Source organism: Phoca vitulina, unplaced genomic scaffold (genome assembly GCF_004348235.1).
Source record: "Phoca vitulina isolate PV1807 unplaced genomic scaffold, GSC_HSeal_1.0 scaffold28, whole genome shotgun sequence".
NCBI classification, from domain to species: Eukaryota; Metazoa; Chordata; class Mammalia; order Carnivora; family Phocidae; genus Phoca; species Phoca vitulina.
The window spans coordinates 8,684,044-8,706,612 of NW_022589731.1; the positions used below are offsets into that span (position 1 = coordinate 8,684,044).

General features: G+C 35.1%; 1 protein-coding gene across 2 annotated transcripts in view; it reads left to right on the top strand.

Annotated features, from left to right (window-relative positions):
- SHOC2 (SHOC2 leucine rich repeat scaffold protein) overlaps nucleotides 1-10,301 on the top strand; it is a 90,353-nt gene extending 80,052 nt beyond the window's left edge. For both annotated transcript variants that reach the window (XM_032423497.1, XM_032423496.1), the window contains exons 5-9: nucleotides 569-757; nucleotides 4,465-4,587; nucleotides 6,632-6,769; nucleotides 7,097-7,214; nucleotides 9,256-10,301. In XM_032423497.1, coding sequence (XP_032279388.1) covers nucleotides 569-757; nucleotides 4,465-4,587; nucleotides 6,632-6,769; nucleotides 7,097-7,214; nucleotides 9,256-9,464 — 777 coding nt within the window. In that variant the 3' untranslated portion in view covers nucleotides 9,465-10,301. The remainder of the gene's footprint in view (nucleotides 1-568; nucleotides 758-4,464; nucleotides 4,588-6,631; nucleotides 6,770-7,096; nucleotides 7,215-9,255) is intronic.
- The last annotated feature ends 12,268 nt before the right edge of the window (nucleotides 10,302-22,569 follow it).

A 22,569-nucleotide genomic window follows, 5' to 3' on the forward strand; every position in this document is an offset into this window, starting at 1 on the left:
AAGGTTCTCAACCTGGCCACTCAGGAGATACCTCGTACCCTCAGACATATTTTCTTTATAGAGTGGTGGGGTTTTTTTTTGTGTGTGTGTGTGTGTGTGTTTTGTTTTGTTTTTTTAGAGAGAGTGGGGGGGGGGAGTAGGGAGGGGCAGAGGGAGAGAGAATCCCAAGCAGGCTCCACAGCCAAAGTGACTCGATCTCATGACACTGAGATAATGACCTGAGCCAAAATCAAGAGTCGGACACTTAACTGACTGAGCCACCCAGGCGCCCCTTCTTTATAGAGTGTTCTAAATAAGCTAAAGCCAAGGAATAAAAATGAGATTTCATGAGTTTTCTGTTTCTTGTAAAATCTGGAAATCTAACTCTATTGGCTCCACATTCCTATAAGGCAACAGTTAGCTAGAGCTGAGTAGTGACTGTCCCTCTCTGTGAGGCATCACAGAGCTGGCCCAGCCAGTCTCTGTCATTTGTTACCTGAAGGCCCTTTGAGGAATCTGTGCCTGCTGCTCTATATTCTATGGAGTGATCCTGTTACAATTCTAATTCATGTGTTTATTTTGTTTGCAGAGTCTTTTATCAAGTCTTGTGAAACTGAATAGTTTGACCTTAGCTAGAAATTGCTTCCAGTTATATCCAGTAGGTGGTCCATCTCAGTTTTCCACCATCTATTCCCTCAACATGGAACACAATCGAATCAATAAAATCCCATTTGGAATTTTCTCCAGAGCAAAAGTGTTAAGTAAGCTGAATATGAAGGTAAGCCTCTGTTTGTTTTGAGGGGGAGAAAAGCTACTATTATTAGTACTTATACTAATATTTGTGTTTTCTCTGTTAGTGTGGAGAACAGTTACTTGTTACTTGCTGATGGAGTCTAAACTGATGATACTTCAGGGTAATTTGTATTAGATAACAAATATCTTAGAACCATGCATACTCTTAGCACTTTATCCTAAAGAAATAATCATGAATGTCTATAAAAGCATAGTTGTAGGGATATTTATTGTAGAATTTTCTATTTAATTGGTACCAACCTAATAAAGATTTCATTTTTTAATAGTGTATCTTCAATGGAATACTATGAAGTCATTAAAATTAATACTCAAGTTTAGAAGAATATTAATACCAGTTGAAACATTCTCAGTTTATTAAGTAGAAAAAAGTTAAAGCATGCAAGACTGTCTTTCCACACAGTTTTTAAAAACTGTTCTTAATGTGCTTAATTATATATTAAGTAGCTATAGATTTATATGTAAACATATAGCCAGAATTTATTAAAATATGTTTATCTTTGAATATCGTAATTATTTTATGGATGATCTTTTTTATTGAGGAATAATTGACATTATATTAGTTTCAGTTGTACAACATAATGATTCAATATTTGTATATTGGGAAATGATCACCACACTAAGTCTAGTTAATGTCCATCACCATATATAGTTACAGAATATTTTTTCTTGTGATGAGAACTTCTTAAGATTTACTCTCCTAACAACTTTCAGATATGTAATACAGTATTATTAACTATAGTTGCCATGCTGTATCTTACATCCCAGTGACTTATTTATTTAATAACTGGGAAGTTTATACCTTTTGACTCCCTTTACCCAGTTTGCCACCTCCTTTACCCCTGGCAACCATCAATCTTTTATCTTTAAGCTTGGTGTTTTGTTTTGATTCCATATATAAGTGAGATCATATGGTATTTGTCTTTCTCCATCTGACTCATTTCACTGAGCATACTGCTCTCAAGGTCCATTCATGTTGTCACAAATGACAAGATTTCATTCTTTTTTATGGCTGAATACTGTTCCTGTGTGTGTGTGTGTGTGTGTGTGTGTGTACTGAAATTTCTTTATCTCTTCATTCATGTGTCAACACTTAGGTTGCTTCCATATCTTGGCTATTTTAAAGAATGCTGCAGTGAACATGGGGGTGCATATATGTTTTTGAGTTAGTGTTTTCATTTTCTTCAGATAAATACCAAGAAGTGGGATTGCTGAATTGTATGGTAGTTCTACTTTCAATATTTTGAGGAACCTCCATACTGTTTTCTATAGTGGCTGCACCCATTTACATTCCCACCAACAGTGCACAAAGGTCTCCCCCCCTTTTTTTAATATCTTCACCAGCACTTGTTATTTCTTGTCTTTTTGATAACAACCATTCTGACAGGTGTGAGGTGATATCTCATTGTGGTTTTGATTTGCATTTCCCTAATGATTAGTGATGTTGAGCATCTTTTCATGTACTTGTTGGCCATCTGTATGTCATCTTTGGGAAAATGTCTTTTCACATCCTTTGCCTATTTTTTAATTGGATTGTTCTTTTGCTATAGAGTTGTAGGAGTTCTTCATATATTTTGGATATTAACCCCTTATCACATATACAGTTTGCAGTATTTTCTTCTGATGGGTCATCTTTATTTTTGCGTATCTATATTCTCTACAGTGAATGAGTTTCACATTTGTAATAAGGAAAAAAGGAGGAAAGAAATGAAACCTGATTTTTTTCCAGTGATTTTATTTATAGTGAACAAACTTTAGGTCCAGAGGTGAAAAGTTAATTGGCCATATAGCCAATTTATGGCTGAGGTATAGGAATCCAGGGGACTTAGATTTCCTGCTTCCAGGTGTAAGTGTTCTTTCTATTGTATTATACTACAGCCTTTTATCTTTGATGAACTATTTCAACATAATTGTAGTTCTTTAAACTATAGTCTAAATGTAGAATTTACTGATTCCATCTGTACTTGTTCATAAATATATGTATCTTTTATGATAATTCTTTAAGAGATATATAATAAGTGAACTAGTGGGAATTCAAGATAATCTTATAAACAGGTATAAAATTTATTGTTCATTATTTCAGTTATATGAGATTTAGCAGTGGTAATGGTATTAATTCTGAATGTTCTGTTTGTAATAAGAGGCTTAGAACACAGCAGTCCAGGAGTTCATTAGTTTTTGCATTTGGTGATACATTTTTATGGATATGATGTTACTGTAACGTTGGCTTGGAAAGGCTTGTTTTCGTGAAATAAAATTTTGCCTAGAGCTTTGCCTTAATTTTTCTTCAATAGCATGACAGATATTTAATAAAATTTTTTTTTAAAAAGTCAGAATGAAACCTGATATTTTCCTCCTCATAAGTACCAGTAGTAAATTTTTTTAATGAAAATGCTTTATCAAGCTACTAAGTATTAGTGGGTTAGTAAGTTTAAGTGTTATAATGAATAGGTAATAAATGTAAATATAATAAAAGAAAAACTTGGTTTTCAAATGGATGTTTGCTACTTGGAATTTCTTTTACCAATGATTTTGTGTAAAATGAGACAAGTAATCCATGTATATTGCAGAAAAATTTAAAAATACAGATTAACAAAAAGGACATAAGATAATCCTACCACTTGAGAGGTAGCATCACTGTTAACACATTGGCATACATCAGGGGTAAGATGGTTGTGGTCCTCTGTTGGTACAAATAGCCCCAACAAATACAGTGTGGTAAGAGTTGTTATCGATGAAAATGTATTTTATATGTAGATTTGAAAAAGCAGGAAGAAAAATAGTGAATCACTGGCATGTATTTCACATTTTTTTCTGCATGTAGCTAGCTATATCTAATTTTTTTTAAAAAGATTTTACTTACTTATTTGACAGAGAGAGACAGCTAGAGAGGGAACACAAGCAGGGGGAGCGGGAGAGGGAGAAGCAGGCTTCCCATGGAGCAGGGAGCCCGATGCGGGGCTCGATCCCAGGACCCTGGGATCATGACCTGAGCTGAAGGCAGACGCTTAACGACTGAGCCACCCAGGCGCCCCAGCTATATCTAATTTTTAAACAAAATTAGGATCACACTGTTTCATCATCTGTTTTTATTCAATGAGAAATATATTTTTGCCATCTCTAACAGATTTTTAAAGTAAAATTGTGGATACTACCAATTAGTGTTTTAATGATTTAATTTGCTATCTTAAGACTTTTTCCTCTCGTACTTTATTGCTCAGCGTCTCTAGAATTGCTGAGCTTATCTGGTTTCCTCATGGGCTATAATTCAATGTTTCTTCTTCCCTTGTGCTCACGAGCATCCACATTTTATTGTGTGATTTCTGTATATTATTGTGAAATGGGGAAAACCTATTTTTCACTGGGACCTTTGAAATCTCAAATGTTGGTCTATATAGTGTATTTTTCCATATCCAATACAGATAATCACATAGGGAACAAACTTCCAAATTAACCTCAAAATAAAAAGGTTAAACTATGAAGGCTTAGATTTTTCGTTGCTTTTTAATTTTTTCTTTATTTGGATATCAAAAAGGGGAATAAGGTTTTATGTTTAAGAATTTTCTTTCCACAGGGGAGGTGTGTGTGTGTGTGTGTGTGTGTGTGTGTGTGTGTGTGTGTATGGAGCTTTGTTTTTGTGGTTCTACCGTGGGTACTTCTTTTTGTCTTTGCCAGGACAATCAGTTGACATCACTTCCCTTGGATTTTGGAACTTGGACCAGTATGGTAGAATTGAATTTAGCGACCAATCAGCTCACAAAGATTCCTGAGGATGTGTCTGGTCTTGTTTCTCTTGAGGTGAGTATGAAAGAGCATTTATTTAGAACTACTTAGACCCTTCTGCAGTTATCTTGCTTATAAAGTTTCCAGTTAAAATAAGCCATTTCTGTTGGGGGAAGATCATAATTAGAAATGTTAGAGCTCTCTCAAACATACAACATGATGAGGTATTAACTTAATCTGGGCTCAGTGCTTCTTAATTGCTCTTGCCTACTAAAAGTTGGTAGGTTTGAGTGCTATAAAGTATCTTTGAAAGAAAAGGTCTTTAAAATTTAGCATCTTTTAGAACATAGTTTTTCCCTTTACTCTATTTAAGAATCCTGCACTTAATGTCTACCAGAATGATTATGGAGTCCTCAGACTGGCATTGAGGACCTTTTCTATGATTCTGGCCCACTTTTACATCCTAATTACCCATGTATGCTCTTATTTAACTAATTAGATTATTTTCTTTGTTTGAAATTTGTGCATATTTCTAGCTCTGTATACATTTAGTCTTTTGCTTTGTTTTAAGATTTTACTTATTTATTTGACAGAGAGAGGGAGAAGGGAGTACAAGCAGGGGGAGTGGGAGAGGGAGAAGCAGGCTTCCCGCTGAGCAGGGAGCCTGATGTGGGGCTCGATCCCAGGACCCCGGGATCATGACCTGAGCCGAAGGCAGACACTTAACGACTGAGCCACCCAGGTGCCCCTGTACATTTAGTCTTATTGTTCTCAGTATCTAGAGTGCCCTCTTCTCATCCCTTTTTTCCTTTTAAATTATTTTCCATAATTAAAGATCTGTCTTATTGTCCCCTCCTTAGTCAAGGATGAATTCTCCTGCTTCTGAGTCCCTGGAATTTTCATCCTTCTGATGAAAAACCTTGCTAATAATAAATATATATATTTTTAAAAATTTCCTCTGTATCCATGTTTTTAAAAATCTAATTTCTTTTTTAAAATTATTTTATTTAGTAAGGTAAAATAGTAAGGTATAATGGTTAAAAAGCATGAATTTTGAAGCAAGACAGATCTGGGTACAATTCCACTTTTATCTCTATTTATAGATTTAACTTGACCAAGCTTTAGTTTCCTCAGCTGTGAAATGAAGATGATAATATTTTCCTCAGAAGGTTGGAGTTAGGATTAAATGTGATAATGCACACAGTGCTTTTAGTGCCTTGCAAGTAGTAAATTCAGTAAATAATAGCTATTGATTTTTTTGGTCTTACTACATATGTTTATTTTATTATAGGTGGTATAACTTTGCGGGGGAAAAGGTGGGCATAAAACATTAGCCAGAACCTTATGTAGGTCTTCCCGTTCAGTGTTCTTTTCACTGTCTCCATACCCATTATAGTCTCCCTACTCTCACCACCACCACCGTAATTTCTCTGAGAACAGGAACTATCTTTCTCAACTACCTTTTTCTCTCTTCAGTATATTAGAGGATGGCTTCCAATGTAGTAAATATACCATAAATAATAACTATTATGTATTGAAATAGGCAGTTTAGAAATTACCTCCCTAAAAATGACGGTTTGTAAGGGGTTTTGAATAAATAAGTGGTTTCCTGTCAGATAAACATTTGTAACCACTCAGTATCAAAATACCATTAACTATTATGAATTTTAGTGCAAGTAGTTAATTTTACATTTTTTTGTTATATGGGTAAAATTAAACTTTTGCTTTCATTAGTTTTGACTTAAATAGAATCTCTTTTATTTCCAATAGCTATGGTGACTTTTTTAAGAATTAATATTCACTCTTTAGAAAATTAGCAGTTTGGGCGCCTGGGTGGCTCAGTTGGTTAAGCGACTGCCTTCGGCTCAGGTCATGATCCTGGAGTCCCTGGATCGAGTCCCACATCGGGCTCCCTGCTCAGCAGGGAGTCTGCTTCTCCCTCTGACCCTCCTCCCTCTCATGCTCTCTGTCTCTCATTCTCTCTCTCGCAAATAAATAAAATCTTAAAAAAAAAAAAAAGAAAAAAGAAAATTAGCAGTTTAATAAATTGTAAGCCACACAATGGTAATATATAATTCCATTTCATGAGTTACCATACACTATCACTAATTTCTCTTAGGTTCTAATATTATCAAACAATCTTCTAAAGAAGCTTCCCCATGGTCTTGGAAACCTTAGGAAGTTAAGAGAATTGGATCTAGAGGAGAACAAATTGGAATCGTTGCCAAATGAAATTGCTTATCTTAAGGATTTACAGGTAAAACATTATCCTGATGATTTTGTAGTTATATGACTAAAGTTTTTAGGGTACATTCCAAACTGCACAATTTTCTTACGAATTTGATCTAATTCTTTAGAGATTTTTTATTATAGCATTAGGGCTGAGTTTTATGTTTATGTAACCTATCTGCTTTTCACTTGCTAACAAATGATACGCTTTGAAAGTAAAATTTATTGAGTGATTCTTACCTAATCTAATTTACCTATTAATTTATCTTATTAGTTTAGTAGATGTATTATTTTAAATTTATATCAATAGTAGGAAATATATGTGTAACTATCTTTTATTTTGTTAATCTTTTAGAAATTAGTCTTGACAAACAACCAGTTGACCACCCTTCCCAGAGGCATTGGTCACCTTACCAATCTCACACATCTAGGCCTTGGAGAGAACCTACTCACTCATCTTCCTGAAGAAATTGGTATGAACCATTTGGATGCTTGACTCTGTACTAATTTGCTCTTGTGTGTTCAAGCAGTATTTCAGATAAATAGGACAGATCTGTTTTTGTCACCTGATATTACCTCAGAGTCAAGATTCTCTCTCTCTCTCTTTTTTTTTTTTTTTTGAGTAGAGTACCAAGTAGTTGGTTGGTTGGATAGTTGGTTTTGGTTAGGTTTCCTCATGGGGTGTTAATATTGCATTTGAGAATATTTTAGCCTACTTCTATTTCCAATACGTTTAACTTTATTTCAGAAGAGTTCTATTTCTTCCGTTTAAAAATTACACAAGCTTGAATTAAGCTAATAATGTTTATGCCAAAAGAACATTTCCTCACGAGGTTTTAGGATTAATTTTAATATTTGATTAAATTAATATTTAACAGTACTTTGAAATTTCCTAAGTGTTTCATACCCATTATTTCATATAATCAATGTGACTACCTTGAATTTTAGGCAGTGCAAGTTGTAACCCCATTTTACAAAGAGAATTGATCAATTGAGGTCACGTTGTAGTTCTTAAATTAGTAATTCCATGTATTGTGTTCTTCCATCTATACCATGCGTTTCAGAGGCCCTTTAGATTAGTGGTTAAGAATGGGTTTGGAGTTATAATGTAAATTATATTTTAATTTAAAAAAATGGTTTTGGGGTAAAATAGATATTTCAAAATCTGGCCATGCTGCTTATTGGCTTTATGGCTTTGGATAAGGTATGGAAACTCCCTAAGCTTCAAGTTTTCTACCTGTGTGAAGTAAGGATAATAGTAGTAACTTCTCATAGTTAAAGTTTTATTTTTTTATTTTTTTATTTTTTTTTTAAGATTTTATTTATGTATTTGAGAGAGAGAGTGAGAGAGAGAAAGAGCACAAGAGCGGGGAGCGGGAGAGGGAGGAGCAGACTCCCTGCTGAGCAGGTAGCCCGACACGGGACTCGATCCCGGGACTCCAGGATCATGACCTGAGCCGAAGGCAGTCGCTTAACCAACTGAGCCACCCAGGCGCCCTCATAGTTAAAATTTTAAATGTAAACATCCGTTGCCTTGGTAGCCATTATTTTCATTAGTCTTCTGCCTACCACTATCAAATATTACAAATTTTGAAGTTTAAAAATTTGAAAACACAGGAGGCAACTTCATTTCTAGTATGTTTATTCATCTGGCCTCATGTGATTGCCGGAGGCATTTGCCTAGAAAGTGTGAGTATCCTGAGACAGTCTAAGATAATTTTTTTTAAGATTATTACATAAGTTGATTTTTGGCTTATTGCCAAATATGTGTAACTCAGTGAAAGATTTATACCAAGTAACAAAAATCCTTCCACATGAGAAATTTATTTAATAAAAGAGATCATCACATTGTTTATCACAGGGAAGTGATTATAGGCACCAATTTACAATAAACTCACCTCTGGAGTTTTGAAAAAATACATACCAGTGCCAAGTTGTCCCAAACAGAATCTTTGGAGATGTAGCATGTGTATTTAAAAAATGCCTTCCAGGGGCGCCTGGGTGGCTCAGATGGTTAAGCATCTGCCTTTGGCTCAGGTCATGATCCCAGGGTCCTGGGATCGAGCCCCACGTCCGGCTCCTGGCTCAGCGGGAAGCCTGCTTTTCCCTCTGTCTCTCCCCCTGCTCGTGCTCTTTCTCTCTCTCTCTCTATCTCTGTGTCTCAAATGAATAAATAAAATCTTTAAAAAAAACAAAAAAAACAAAAAAAAAAAAAGAAAAAAAAATGCCTTCCAAACTTGAAAACTGACCATAAAGGAAGAAGTTCCGAAATTATTTAGTTGGTATGGAACATGACCTGGACATCAGAGTTCTTTACATCAGCCCCACTTGATTTGAATATGCAGTAAAATTGAAGATCCATGGTTGTAGAGTTTTAAAACTAAGAGAAGAGAGTAAGAGGAAATGTGTATTCAGTATATATAAGGCCCAGGATAGCATCATGCATGAACTTCTAGAATAGTAACTAATTTTTTAAAAAAATAGTAATTGATTTGATTTTTTTTTTTTTAACAGGTACACTGGAGAACCTAGAAGAACTGTATTTGAATGACAACCCCAATCTACATAGCCTTCCCTTTGAGCTGGCTCTTTGCAGCAAGCTTTCAATCATGAGTATTGAGAACTGTCCACTCAGTCACCTTCCACCTCAGATTGTGGCTGGGGGTCCTTCTTTCATCATTCAGTTCCTAAAGATGCAGGGTCCATATCGTGCCATGGTCTGATACAAATCTGCTGGTCCCACACACTGTTCAAAAATAGACTGCCATTAATGTTTCATATCTGTATCTGTATCTATTTATGTAGATATTGATATATTTGGCAGATTTATAAAGACTGCATTATGTGTTTCTGCTCATAGAGGAATCATAGCCATTTAGATTTTTTTTAATTCTGTACAAAAGGCTTATATAAGTTTTCTTTGCTGAACTTGATGGATGTTTTTCTGTTGTGTAATATGATATGCCAGTTTGCTAAAAACATTTGCCAACAAATTATGACGTTATTAAATTTAAAGGCCAGAGGTAGTATAGTTAGATATACTTTCTCTTAGCAAAAATAATGGATAATTTTGTTGCAATTTTTTATATACATTTTCCCCATACCAATTGTCAAATCATTGTAGTATTATAGGCCCTAAAGGTAGAATTTTTCTTTAACTTATTTTGAAATTTGAGATTTAAATTTTATATATTGTTTACAGTCAGAGTAAATCACTGTTTTTTGTTTTTTTTTTCTTTTGATTTGATTTGCTCTGTTTTAATCAGTGAAATCTAGTTTATATCCTCTGCTAAAGAAGTTGCAGCAGCTGGTTTAAATATTAAAAGATACTTGCTTGTTGAAACAACTGGCAAGTGAAAAGATACAGTCAAAAATTCTAGAATTCTTTTAATTGTGTTTCTCTGATCAGTTGTAAAGCAAGATATCTGAAGTGAGTCTTTAGGTTGGGGGGAGGGTATTGAGACCTTTTCTAGTATAAATATCTTTTCTTAAGTTTGGGGGAACAGAAACTTGTAGTTTGGAAGAGTTTTCACTCCTGAAATTGCAGAATGACAAAAACTAACAGAATAATTTGGCAAAAAAAAAGATACACATAAACACACACATTCTATATATGTATATACAATGCTATATAGATATGTATTTATTATATCATAAACTACAATAGGTAACTTTAAGGATTTCTCCCTAGCCTTGTACAATGAAATGAATGTTTTTCTTTGAACACTGCAATATATGTATGTTTCAAGGTTATTTAACAGTGTACTATGGTTTTATATCTTGACTTGCCTTGTACATCTTTCAGTTCTGGAATATCTGCGTCTAAGCACAATATCTTCACACTGTGCTATATTGCTGCTGAACTAAATGCACTTTTCCCCACATGTGGGGCACTGGCTTCAAACAATTCAGTTCAGTACCATTGATTTTAATCTCATCTTTCCTTTCTTGGTAGCTGTTAATACAATTATGGAAAAGAGGCACATTGTATAGAAGCCATTGATAGTTCAGTGGAAGTTCTGTAAGATGTGTATGTGCTATTTGATATGTTTTCATTTGCTTTACTGCTTTTAAGGCTAGCAGTACTGTAAGTGTGTGCCCCTTAGACAGTAATCTTACTTTTGGTGGTGTCATTCTAAGTCAGTTTAATTATTGGAAGAGACAGAGCAAGTGCATTCTAGATATCATCCTAAAAAACACTTCATTCATATAATGAATATTATGTATAATTAAGTATTGCTGCTTGGTTTTCTTTTTTTTTTTCTTCCTCCATTTAGATGGGCATTGTGTTTTAAATAAAACCATTTTTGAATTGACGCTCTATTAAAGTAGAAATTTGGAGTGTTTTGCTTTTTCTGGCACTCACAGTCAGGACTGAGTTTGAGGTAGAACCTGTATTCATAATTGGCAATTTTTTAAGGAGCAAGTAAGAAATGGAAGGCAGGTGAAGATATAAAACCCTAGAATGCTTAAATGTGCTGTAAAACTATTGTAGATGTCACTGGATTTTACCAAGTAATATCCTTTCTTCTTCTTTTCCATCTACTGTGGCTTTTCAGTTAAAATTTTGTTTATAAAAGGAATTTGTTTATTACAGCTCTATATACCTTTGTGTATGTGTGGTTTTTTTAAAAACATCATATCCAGGTGTGTTTATATATAAAAATGATGGAACTTGAAGTTTCAAGGCAGTAACCTATTTTTTTTTTTTTGAGAAAAAAAGGTTGTTGTTTCTTAAAAATGAAAATAGATTTGGTTTTTGAAACATTTTGGTTCCCCTACCTTCATTTATGTTAGTCTGCAACAGAAATGCAGAAGGATCACACTCTTACAAGTAATGTTACAGGCAAACCATATATAGCTGAGGACTATAAAATTTTTTTAAGAAGTATAAAACATATGTCATTTTTATGGCTGCCACCTTGTAAGAGCCAATGAATTTCATGACTTCTAACAAGAAACTAAAATGGACTCTTAATCAAGATATTTAATATTTAAATAGTTTGAATATATTAAGGGATATTGTTCAGTGACTATATATGAGCTAATACTTTTCCTGAAACCAGTGGGACTAATTGGCATATCCAAACATTTTCCTTTCTCTTGAAATCAGGTTGAGTCGTTGCTCCATAAGGCTCAGTAAATTTAAAAAAAAAAAAAAAAAAAAAAAGGAATGTTATAGAACGTTACATTGGAAAAACATTGCTCTAAACTTTGCTTTTTGTTAATATATAGTAGCAAAACAGCAATGACAATGTTAAACAGTCCTTTTGTGGTAGTATAGTACTTTTTAAATCCCAAATGATTATTTCATACAGAAAGAAGGGGAGATGCTAAATAATTTATGGACTTGATGGATACGCATGAAAACAAGATAGAAACTCTTGAAGGAGAAAAATACACATAAAACATTTATTTGTACTTATATTAAAAGGTGGATGATAAATTGGAATGAGCTCTAAAAATGTAATTGCATATTTCTAATTTATCTCATTGTAAAGCCTGAGTCATTTAAAATGGATGAACGGTTATACATCACAATTTATGTAGTCTTTCTGTGATAACTTTTGTTACAACTTTTGCTTTTCATGTCAGTTATTGCTAGGCCATGCATATTGAGTCCAAACTTCAGATCACAAAATTTGTAATTGTTTATCATCAAGAATGGGTTGTGGTGAAAGTACATAAAAAGGGACATTTTGAAATGGAAAGGAGCACTAACAGTCATTATGTTGAGCCAAACAGCCATGCATCAGAACTGCCTCTGGAAAACCAAGGTTATATGGTTACTCTTGCATGATTAAAATTAGATGAAAACAAATGGTACAGTTTATAAATAGGGGAATAAATTCCTGAAATTTTCAAATTTCACTAAATGAACAACTTATAAAGAAAGGTTTCCTTTTGCCTATACCAAAGGATAAGAAAGATGGTATGCCAAATATCTTTGCTAAAACTTTTCTCTTGCTCTATATTTTTTATTCTTTTGGTAAGTTTAGCCTTTAAGAGCCAGTTTGGGCAATTTGAAGACATGTGGCCCTGTTTGGTTGATTTTCACATCTCTGAGAATTTGAATATGTAAATGAATTATGATGTTGAATTGGTATATGAGAGGATATCTTTTTTTTTAATTTTTATTATGTTATGTTAGTCACCATACAATACATCATTAGTTTTTGATGTAGTGATCCACGATCCATTGTTTTCGTATAACACCCAGTGCTCCATGCAGTACGTGCCCTCCTTAATACCCATCACCGGGCTAACCAGTCCCCCCCCTCCCCCCTCCTCTCTAAAACCCTGTTTGTTTCTCAGGTCCATAGTCTCTCATGGTTCATCTCTCCCTCCAATTCCCCCCCCCATTTTTCCCTTCCTTCTCCTAATGTCCTCCATGCTATTCCTTATGTTACACAAATAAGTGAAACCATATGATAATTGACTTTCTCTGCTTGACTTATTTCACTTAGCATAATCTCCTCCAGTCCCAGCCATGTTGATGTAAAAGTTGGGTATTCATCTTTTCTGATGGCTGAGTAATATTCCATTGTATATATGGACCACATCTTCTTTATCCATTCATCTGTTGAAGGGCATCTCGGCTCTTTCTACAGTTTGGCTATTGCGGACATTGCTGCTATGAACATTGGGGTGCATATGGCCCTTCTTTTCACTACATCTGTGTCTTTGGGGTAAATACCCAGTAGTGCAATTGCTGGGTCATAGGGTAGCTCTATTTTTAAATTTTTGAGGAACCTCCACACTGTTTTCCCAAGTGGCTGTACCAACTTGCATTCCCACCAACAGTGTAAGAGGGTTCCCCTTTCTCCACAACCTCTCCAACATTTGTTGTTTCTTTCCCTGTCCATTTTTGCCATTCTAACTGGCGTAAGGTAGTCTCAGTGTGGTTTTGATTTGGATTTCCCTGATGGCTAATGATGAACATTTTTTCATGTGTCTGTTAGCCGTTTGTGTGTCTTCTTCAGAGAAGTGTCTTTTCATATCTTCCGCCCACTTTTTGACTTGATTATTTGTTTTTTGGGTGTTGAATTTGAGAAGTTCTTTATAGATCTTGGATACCAGCCCTTTATCTGTAGTGTCATTTGCAAATATCTTCTCCCATTCTGTGGGTTGCCTCCTTGTTTTGTTGACTGTTTCCTATGCTGTGCAGAAGTTTTTTATCTTGATGAATATGAGAGGATATCTTGAGTGTTGTAATATAAAGAAAGTATTAAGATAATATTTTATAAAAAGGTACCAGTACTTTGTTATTGACTAGAATGCCTTCTTAACCTGACAACACTAATTTTAAGGAAACATTTGTGGGTTTGTTTATTTATTTATTTATTAGTTTTTTGAGAGTGTGAGAGCAAGCGGGGTGGGGAGGGGCAGAGGGAAAGAAAGAATCTCAAGCCGGCTCCACTCCCCAGTGCTGAGCCCGACTTAAGCCGAAATCAAGATTCGGACACTTAACTGAGTCACCCAGGCATCCCTGTGCAATTTATTTTTAACATTGAAATATAAATACATTTTTGGGGAGATTTTTAAACTCTTAAAACTGAAGTTGGGTCATTATTACCCTTAAAAAAAAAAAAAACTTTATAACCTTGTTAACTATCCTGCTGACATACACATTCTAGGTATAAACAGTTTTGAATGTAAATTCTTGTTAATGATCAGGACTTGAGCTGGATAGTAATTTATGGTTTTTTAGATTGGGGACCTTTAAAGTTTGGTAGGATGATTACGCCCCTACTGTTAGCGTCTGGATCATTAAGAGTAGTGTGGGCAGGGCCATCACGTGTAGGTTTTGCAGGCTGTGCCGTGTGCAACAGCACTGCATGTTGGGGGATGTATGCACATCATAGATTTGTATATTAGGACAGGTTTTCAGCAGATGGCAGTCAAGTGCCTTGTTGTAACAAAATCAGCATATTATGTCAAATTTCTGGCAGATGGAAGTAAAGAATCTTGAGGAAGGAGCATTTTTTTCTTCCTCATTTGCACAATGATACTAAGTGGGCTAGTGGGGAGATTCAGTCTTTGTGCAGATTATTAGAGCTGTATCCTAACAATCCTAATAATAATTGAGTAATATTTAAATGACATTATAAGCATTTTGTATGTTCTAAGTGCTAATAAAAATGCTCTTGGAAAATCTAAAAGGGGCTTTACCAATGACATTATTAATTAGATTTCATATGTTATTAAGTTACCTTTTATCATTACTGATATTATTTATATGGAGAATTTAATCTTCCACCGGTCTAGTCAGGCTTAATATACAAATACCGTTTGCTTCAGTTGTCTATACAATTTTCTTTAAATAATTTTGTAGAAATTATTATTCAGTAAATCTGTCTAGCTAGCTAGCACTTAAAACCTGGTGCCCACTACTAAAGGGAATGTTATGTGTGGCTCGAATCTTTTTTTAATATTTGTCTTTAATAGAAAAGTATACTAATATATAATCTTTCCTTGTTTAGTGTTTTACTTTTCTCACTTCAAAACTCATTTTTAGCAGAGTTCACCACACTGTCTTGTAATTGCTAAATAAGAGTGTAACAAATATTTTGTATGATGAATAGGTGAATAGTGTCCTTTGATTATATTTTAACCTGCATGTCAGAACTTGTTTTTAATTAGGTACATGATAATTTGCGCAGTACAGAGTTTATAAGGTATAGAACACAGTTACAAGATAGAACGCTGCAAAAATGATAGTATCTGAAAACAGTATTTAACAGTTTTGACTTTTCTCCTAGTAAAGCTCAGGCTTCCACTGATGTTTAACAGGGTTTATGCTGTGGTGAATACTTAGCTATTCTGAATTATGATTCAAGGTCAGAAGGTATAAAACACCTGTCAGAAAATGTACTTTTCACTGGAATTATATTGTTGATTAATTTGACCACATAAAAATTATCTTAATTTTTTAGTCAGCCATTCTGTATTAAGGTATTCAATATAATGTATTTGTAAATGTTTTCCGATTGAATCTTTTAAAAAATTTCCAGTGCTACATGTGACTGAAATCGGAACATGAAATCAATCTTTGCAGTGTCATCGAACAAAATGTGGAACTAAGAGAAGTGACTCTTCACGACCATTTAATCTGGAAAACCGTAGAACAGCAAATGGCATCCATAAGGTATACAAAAATAGGTGCAAAAAAACGCGACAAAACGTTTTATGTGGTCAAGAGTTAACTTCAGTATAGTTATTTATATTGTTTACTATATAAAACCACAAACTGGGTTTTTTTTTTTCTGTTTTGATTTTTCTATTAGAGTATATAATGAATATATCATGGAGATATTGAATTATTAGAGGTAATTCCCTCATTCTCTGAGCCTTCCTGAGAAAATGCATTTTGTTTTGTAAGCTTTCAATAAGAAAGTCTGCTCTACCATTTAGGATGTCTCAGTACCTAAAGGTGAAAATTGAGCACAAGACTCCTAGAGAAAGAAAGTTGGGATATTGGCTAATAAAGAACATTATTTAAATTGTGTTGTTAAATGTTCATGAGAACAAAATCCATAAAGGTAAAGGAGACCTTACCCAGTGGGAACTGTCTAATCGGCTGAAGAAAAGTTATCAGGGAAGGTCACAAATATTAGTCCTGTGCACAATGTGATATAACTGTCATCTTTCCTCTTAATATTCTTGGAGATGTCAAGTAAGCATTTGGATAAGTAAGTCTGGTGCTTAGAAGGTTAGACCTGGAGACAGAAGATCCAGCATATAGATGATAATTGAAACAAGAATTTCCTAGGGAGCACATGTTGAATGGGAAGAGAATGGAATCCTCCAGGATGCAATCCTGGTGAACTCCAACATTTGGCTTTTGCATAGATAGGGGGTGCCTGGGTGGCTCAGTTGGTTAAGCAACCGACTCCTGAGTTCAGCTCAGGTCATGATCCCAGGATTGTGAGATCAAGCCCCACGTCTGGCTCCATGCTCAGCATGGAGTCTGAGAGTCTCTGTCTCCCTCTGCCCCTCCCCCTGCTCACGTGCACTGTCTCTCTCAAAATAAACGAAGTAGCTATGGTAGAATTGGAAAGGAAACCAGGGTCTTTAGGAAATAGCCAATTTCATTCAGAGTTCACTTTTTCTAACTTCTCAGTGTATTCTGCTTCAATATCATTTTAGTTTCCATTCCAGTTTTTCCAGGAGTCTGCACTGTCCAAAACCATTGCTATTTACTAGACATGTGACTGTTTAAATTTAGATTAAAATTGAATAAAGATTTAACTTTAGGGGCACCTGGGTGGCTCAGTCCATTAAGCGGCTGCCTTTGCATGATCCCAGGGTGCTGGGATCAAGCCCCACATGGGGCTCCTTGCTCAGCAGGGAGCCTGCTGCTCCCCCTGCCTGTGCTTGCTCTCTCCCTCTCTCTCTGTCAAATAAATAAAATCTTTAAAAAAAAAAGATTTAACTTTAATTCCTTAGTCACCGTAGTCAACATAGGAAGTTCTCAATACCCATAAGTGGCTGCTGACTACTATATTAGTGCAAATACAGAACATGTCTGTCCTCACAGAAAATTCTGTTGACAGTGATTCTTGTCTATAACGACTGTTTCTGCATAGTTTTCAGCCCTGAAGCTTATAGATAAAAGCTTATAGGTAGATTATACCAATTGCTTGTTCTTAAGATTGGGCCTGTGTACAATATTCTCTCCCCAAAGAATTGGGTGGAGGGTGCCAGATAAGGAATGTTAGGGGCAACTCTTCATGGTCTTTCCAATAATCTTAGATGATTGCTTACAGTCTTGTTAAATTTGATTCCCTTATATCTTGTCTCTAGAAATGTCACCTAAAGATTTAACTTGTTTTCCTTCATTTAAAAAAGTTATTGTTCTTTTCCATATTCTAATTAGTCAACCTGTTTATGGTGTTTTTTCTCCATTTATGCTATTTAACTCTTTCTAGTTAATCTTCTGGAATAGATTAGACTTTAGATAACTGGCCAAATTTATACATTTTTTATAGAGATTTTATTTATTTGAGAGCACAAGTGGGGTGGGGAGGGGCAGAGGGAGAAGGAGAAGCAGGGAGCCTGATGCGGAGCTCAATCCCAGGACCCTGGGATTATGACCTGAGCCGAAGGCAGATGATTAACTGACTGAGCCACCCAGGCGCCCCTATACATTTTTTCTTTTTTAAACTCATCTTTGATCAAGACTGGCTTACCTAGTCTAGCTAAAAATCTAGATTTTCATGGTCTTAAACCTGCTTGCAAAAACCAGGCCCAGGAAGAGAATGTATTTGGGAGGGGCACAATTTTAAAATGTATACCAAAGATTCTGACTTGAAAAGAATACCATTATAAAATACAAAAATACTTAGATTAAATTTAAGTGATTAGATTATTGGTTCTTTAATGACTTCTGTAGATTGATGCAATGAAACTCATTTATTCATTTATTTTTATTTCAAATTTAGGTAGTTAAGAGTGTAATACTGGTTTCTGGGGTACAATTCAGTGATTCATCACTTACAATACCCAGTGCTCATCATAACAAGTGCCCTCCTTAATACCCATCACTCATCTAGCCCATCCCCCACCCACCTCCCTCCATCAACCCCCAGTTGACAACTCTATCATTAAGAGTCTCTTACGGCTTGTTTCTCTCTCTTCTTTATCCCCCCTTCCCATATGTTTGCCTTTTTCTTTATTAAATTCCACATGTGAGTGAGATCATATGGGATTTATCTTTCTCTGATTGACTTATTTCACTTAGCATAATACACTCTTAACTCCATCCAAGTCGTTGCAAATGGCAAGATTTCAATTTTTTGATGGCTGAGTAATATTCCATTATACATATCCATTCATCAGTTGATGGACATTTGGGTTCTCTCGATAGTTTGGCTATTGTTGATAATGCTGCTATAAATATCAGGGTGCATGTATCCCTTCGAATATGCATTTTTCGCATACTTTGGACTAATACCTAGTAGTACAATTGCTGGATCATAGGGTAGTTCTATTCTTAACTTTTTGAGGAAACTCCATACTGTTTTCCAGAGTGGCTGCACCAGTTTGCATTCTCACAAACAGAGCAATGAAACTGTCAACTCTTAAACTATTGTTTTTAACTGAGATCTTTAAAAACTGGGTAATAATTTCTCCTTTAAATTATAAGTGCAACAATGCCTAATGAGAGAATATATATATTATAAATATTACCTTCAAAATTAGGCATTGTGAATGTCCAAATCTTTTAAAATATTTCACTTTATTGAATAACTATGTGGTTACTAAAATTTCCTTCCTTTGGGAAGAATGTGAATGCTTGGGTTTTTTTTTTATTGCTAACTTTGAAAATTAGAAAACCTAATTGTAATGTAATTTATGGGAGGGAGTTTTAATGCTCACTATTTAAGCATCTAAATGGCCATATTTCTTATGATAGAAGTAGCACTCAGAATGCTTGGAGTTAGCCTTTTAATTTCTAAAGTGTGAAGATATATGCTATATGTTTATGTGAGTACATCTATATGAATATGAAAGAGTAAAAGCATAATGATGAAAACAAATGAAGTCAACTTTGTTTTAAGTTGGGTGGCCAATTTTGTTTGGAGGGTCATGTTTTGCTGAATTTTACTAAAGATTCCATGCATTTTTTTTTAAAGATTTTATTCATTTATTTGACAGAGAGAGACATAGAGAGGGAACACAGCAGGGGGACTGGTAGAGGGAGAAGCAGGCTCCTCACGGAGCAGGGAGTCCAATGTGGGACTCGATCCCAGGACCCTGGGATCATGACCTGAGCCGAAGGCAGACGCTTAACAACTGAGCCAACCAGGCACTCCAATTCCATGTATTTTAACTAGCACTTTCCTGGTGCAAAACAATGATCTTGTCAAACACATATTACAGACAGAAATTTTCACCATTGAGGAGGTCACAATGTAATGGATTTCACACCTATTTGAGTAATCTACTTTAAAAAATTAGGAATTGCTGATTTCATTCAATTTTTCTAACCTCCAAAGCACCTCCCGTTCCTGCTTAATAAAGGCATCCTGAGGCAATTGAGAGCATTGATTGCCATTTAAAAAGTACCAATAGACTTTGGTTTATAGAGAATAAAACATTAAATGAAGAGTTATGGATGATCCTGGGTTTGGAATGATTACCATTTTCTTCTAAAATGTTTGGTGACTTATTTTTTCCTTCTGTGAACATCAGCATAGATGCAGGTAATCTACACATTTTAGCCTTCGATGTCAACTTCAGAAGAACACTGCACAGTCAAGAATTCTCTAACCCCTAATTTATTCAGATTGCAGATGAAAACTAAAAAAATTTTTCTAGTTTTCGTACAGTAATAACCTATTGTTACTTTCCCCAGGGCATAATTAGTCTTAACACATTCATTTAGTGTTATTGTAGTTGAGATATCTGAGTATCTGGGTTTATTTTTTTCATTTTATATACATATACCCATACACACTCTTTATAGAGAATATATTTCTCCCACTTTTTTTTAAGCCCATTTGAATACCATGTAGCATACCAGCTTTAAAAAAAATACATGATTCTAAAATATACAGGCTGGGTGGCTCAGTCTGTTAAGCGTCTGCCTTTGGCTCAGGTCATGATCCCGGGGTCCTGGGACTGGACCCCGTGATGGGCTTCTTGCTCACCAGGGAGCCTGCTTCTCTTTCTGTCTGCCGCTCCCCCGGCTTGTGCTTGCTCTCTCTCTCTCTCTGACAAATAAAATCTTTTTAAAAAATAAAATACACAAACTTTTCTACCAAGGAAACTCTTTAAAACAAGTTCTAGGTTCAACAAGAGTTTGCTTGTACCTAAGTGCTTTGGCAGTTATTATATAACTTTTCTCCACAATATATTATTATTTGTCCAAGACTGAATTTTAAAATAATTTAGGTTACTAGAATTCCACTGAGGATTGTTAAGGTATTTTGAACCTTTAAAAACTTGACAACCTTGGTAATCCTTTTTTCCACTTAATTGGTTTTGGTTATAACCATTGAGGTTTTTTTTTTAAGGATCATTTGTATATTTTAAGTAATTTCATTTTTCCCTTGCTGTTCCTTTGACTTTTATGTAAATCTGGCTTCATTATATTCAAGATGAGGGAATAGCCAGGGTAATTGAATGAGTTATACACTGATGCAGTATCATGTCAACATTGAAATTAGAGCCTGAGTCTTCTGACTCCTTTGTATTCCTATTACTTCACTGTAGCCTCCCCATCTGAATCACATCATGTATACTGCCAGGGGTGAAATCAGCTAACTAGGTGAAAGCCAGATTAAACAACACTTTTCCTCCATTAAGAATCTACTAAAACCATGTGTTATGGCAACCATAAATTTGAACAATTTAGATTGAGTTCCACACTTCTTTCCTTTGCATCCTTTTAAACCAAATGCAAGGTATAAGCTAGAAGCAAAGTGTTTGACTTAAGTCTACAATGTATAATTTATATTCTCAACTGCTATTTTTGTGTGGGTGGGTAATTTTTCATGTTGATTATAGGTGGAAATATTTGCTAATAAAATTTTTGTTTTGGGTAAAGTCAAGGATCAATGACTTTAGGTTTGGGGGTTCAAAGAAATTACATGGACCATCCCTGTCTTTCAGGTAAAATAAGACATTTTAAGATAAAATAATCAAATCCAAAGACTTGTTAAGTCAACTAGCTAGTAAGTAGTACAGTGGTACTGGGGACTACCTCTACTAGTTCAATGTTCTTTTGATTTTATCATGTTGATTTTGTAATATTGTATGATTCACTGTGAATGCATTTTCTTTTCTAAAGGTTTAGCTTTGGGAGAGAGATGTTTGGAGCTGTTTGAGTAGTAATTTAAAAGGGGGGCCTCCTGGCTAGCCATCCTGATCAGTTTAAATGAATCCAAGGGAATAATGGAGTGGCAAGTCTTGCAACCAGATTGCATTTACTTCCAAGACCATAGAAACCAAGTGGCCTATAAGGTATAAATCCAAATTAAAGTTCTCATAGTTGCCTTTTGAGACATAGCTGATAGAGAATTCTGCATCCAAGTTCATTTGTTTTTTATATCCAAAACTTAGGTATGAAGAAATGGTGTATATTCACTCAGCAAATATTTGAGCACTCAGAAACATGCCAGGCACCTGTCTAGGTGTAGGATATATTGGTGAACAAAACAGACCATAGTAAATGAAATTTACATTCTAGTGAGGCAAGGCCAATAGTAAGCAGTAAGTAAATTTTATAGTCTATTCAAGGTTGATAAATGTTATTAAAAAGCAAAAACTTCCAGTATCTGGTCCAGCATGTAAGGAGCTTGGAAGTTGTCAGTCTGTCCTAACAATAAAGACAGCTAAACAAACTGAAAATCAACAATTCTTCTTAGATTTATAGGAGAATTGGAAGTCACAGGGCAACTGGTGCTCCTCAAATTGGAGAAATGGATGGATATGGAGAATCACAATTACCAGAACAGATACCCAGAGCAGATACCCATAAGCATAAACCTTTATGGAAACCAGTGTTGGGTTAGGAAAACTTAAACTGTAATGCATCAATTGCTGATGGCTCAGTGTGGACAAGTCTGAGAGTTAAAAAATCCTAGCAGCCCAGTCTAAAGGGGGCCCCCCACACTTTTTATTTAAAGTTTTTACCTCCAGAAGCCCTAGCAGGTTCTTACAGTGAAGAGTGGAGAATAATTTCCTCATCTGTCCAGCATGGGGAGGGGAAAGTGAGCCCTTTTGAAATATACTGAGAGCATTTCTGTTCTTAACAAGCCCTGCCCTTAAGAGAAACTATTTTACCAGAGATTAACCTGCTGAGGTTTTATCAGAGCCTAA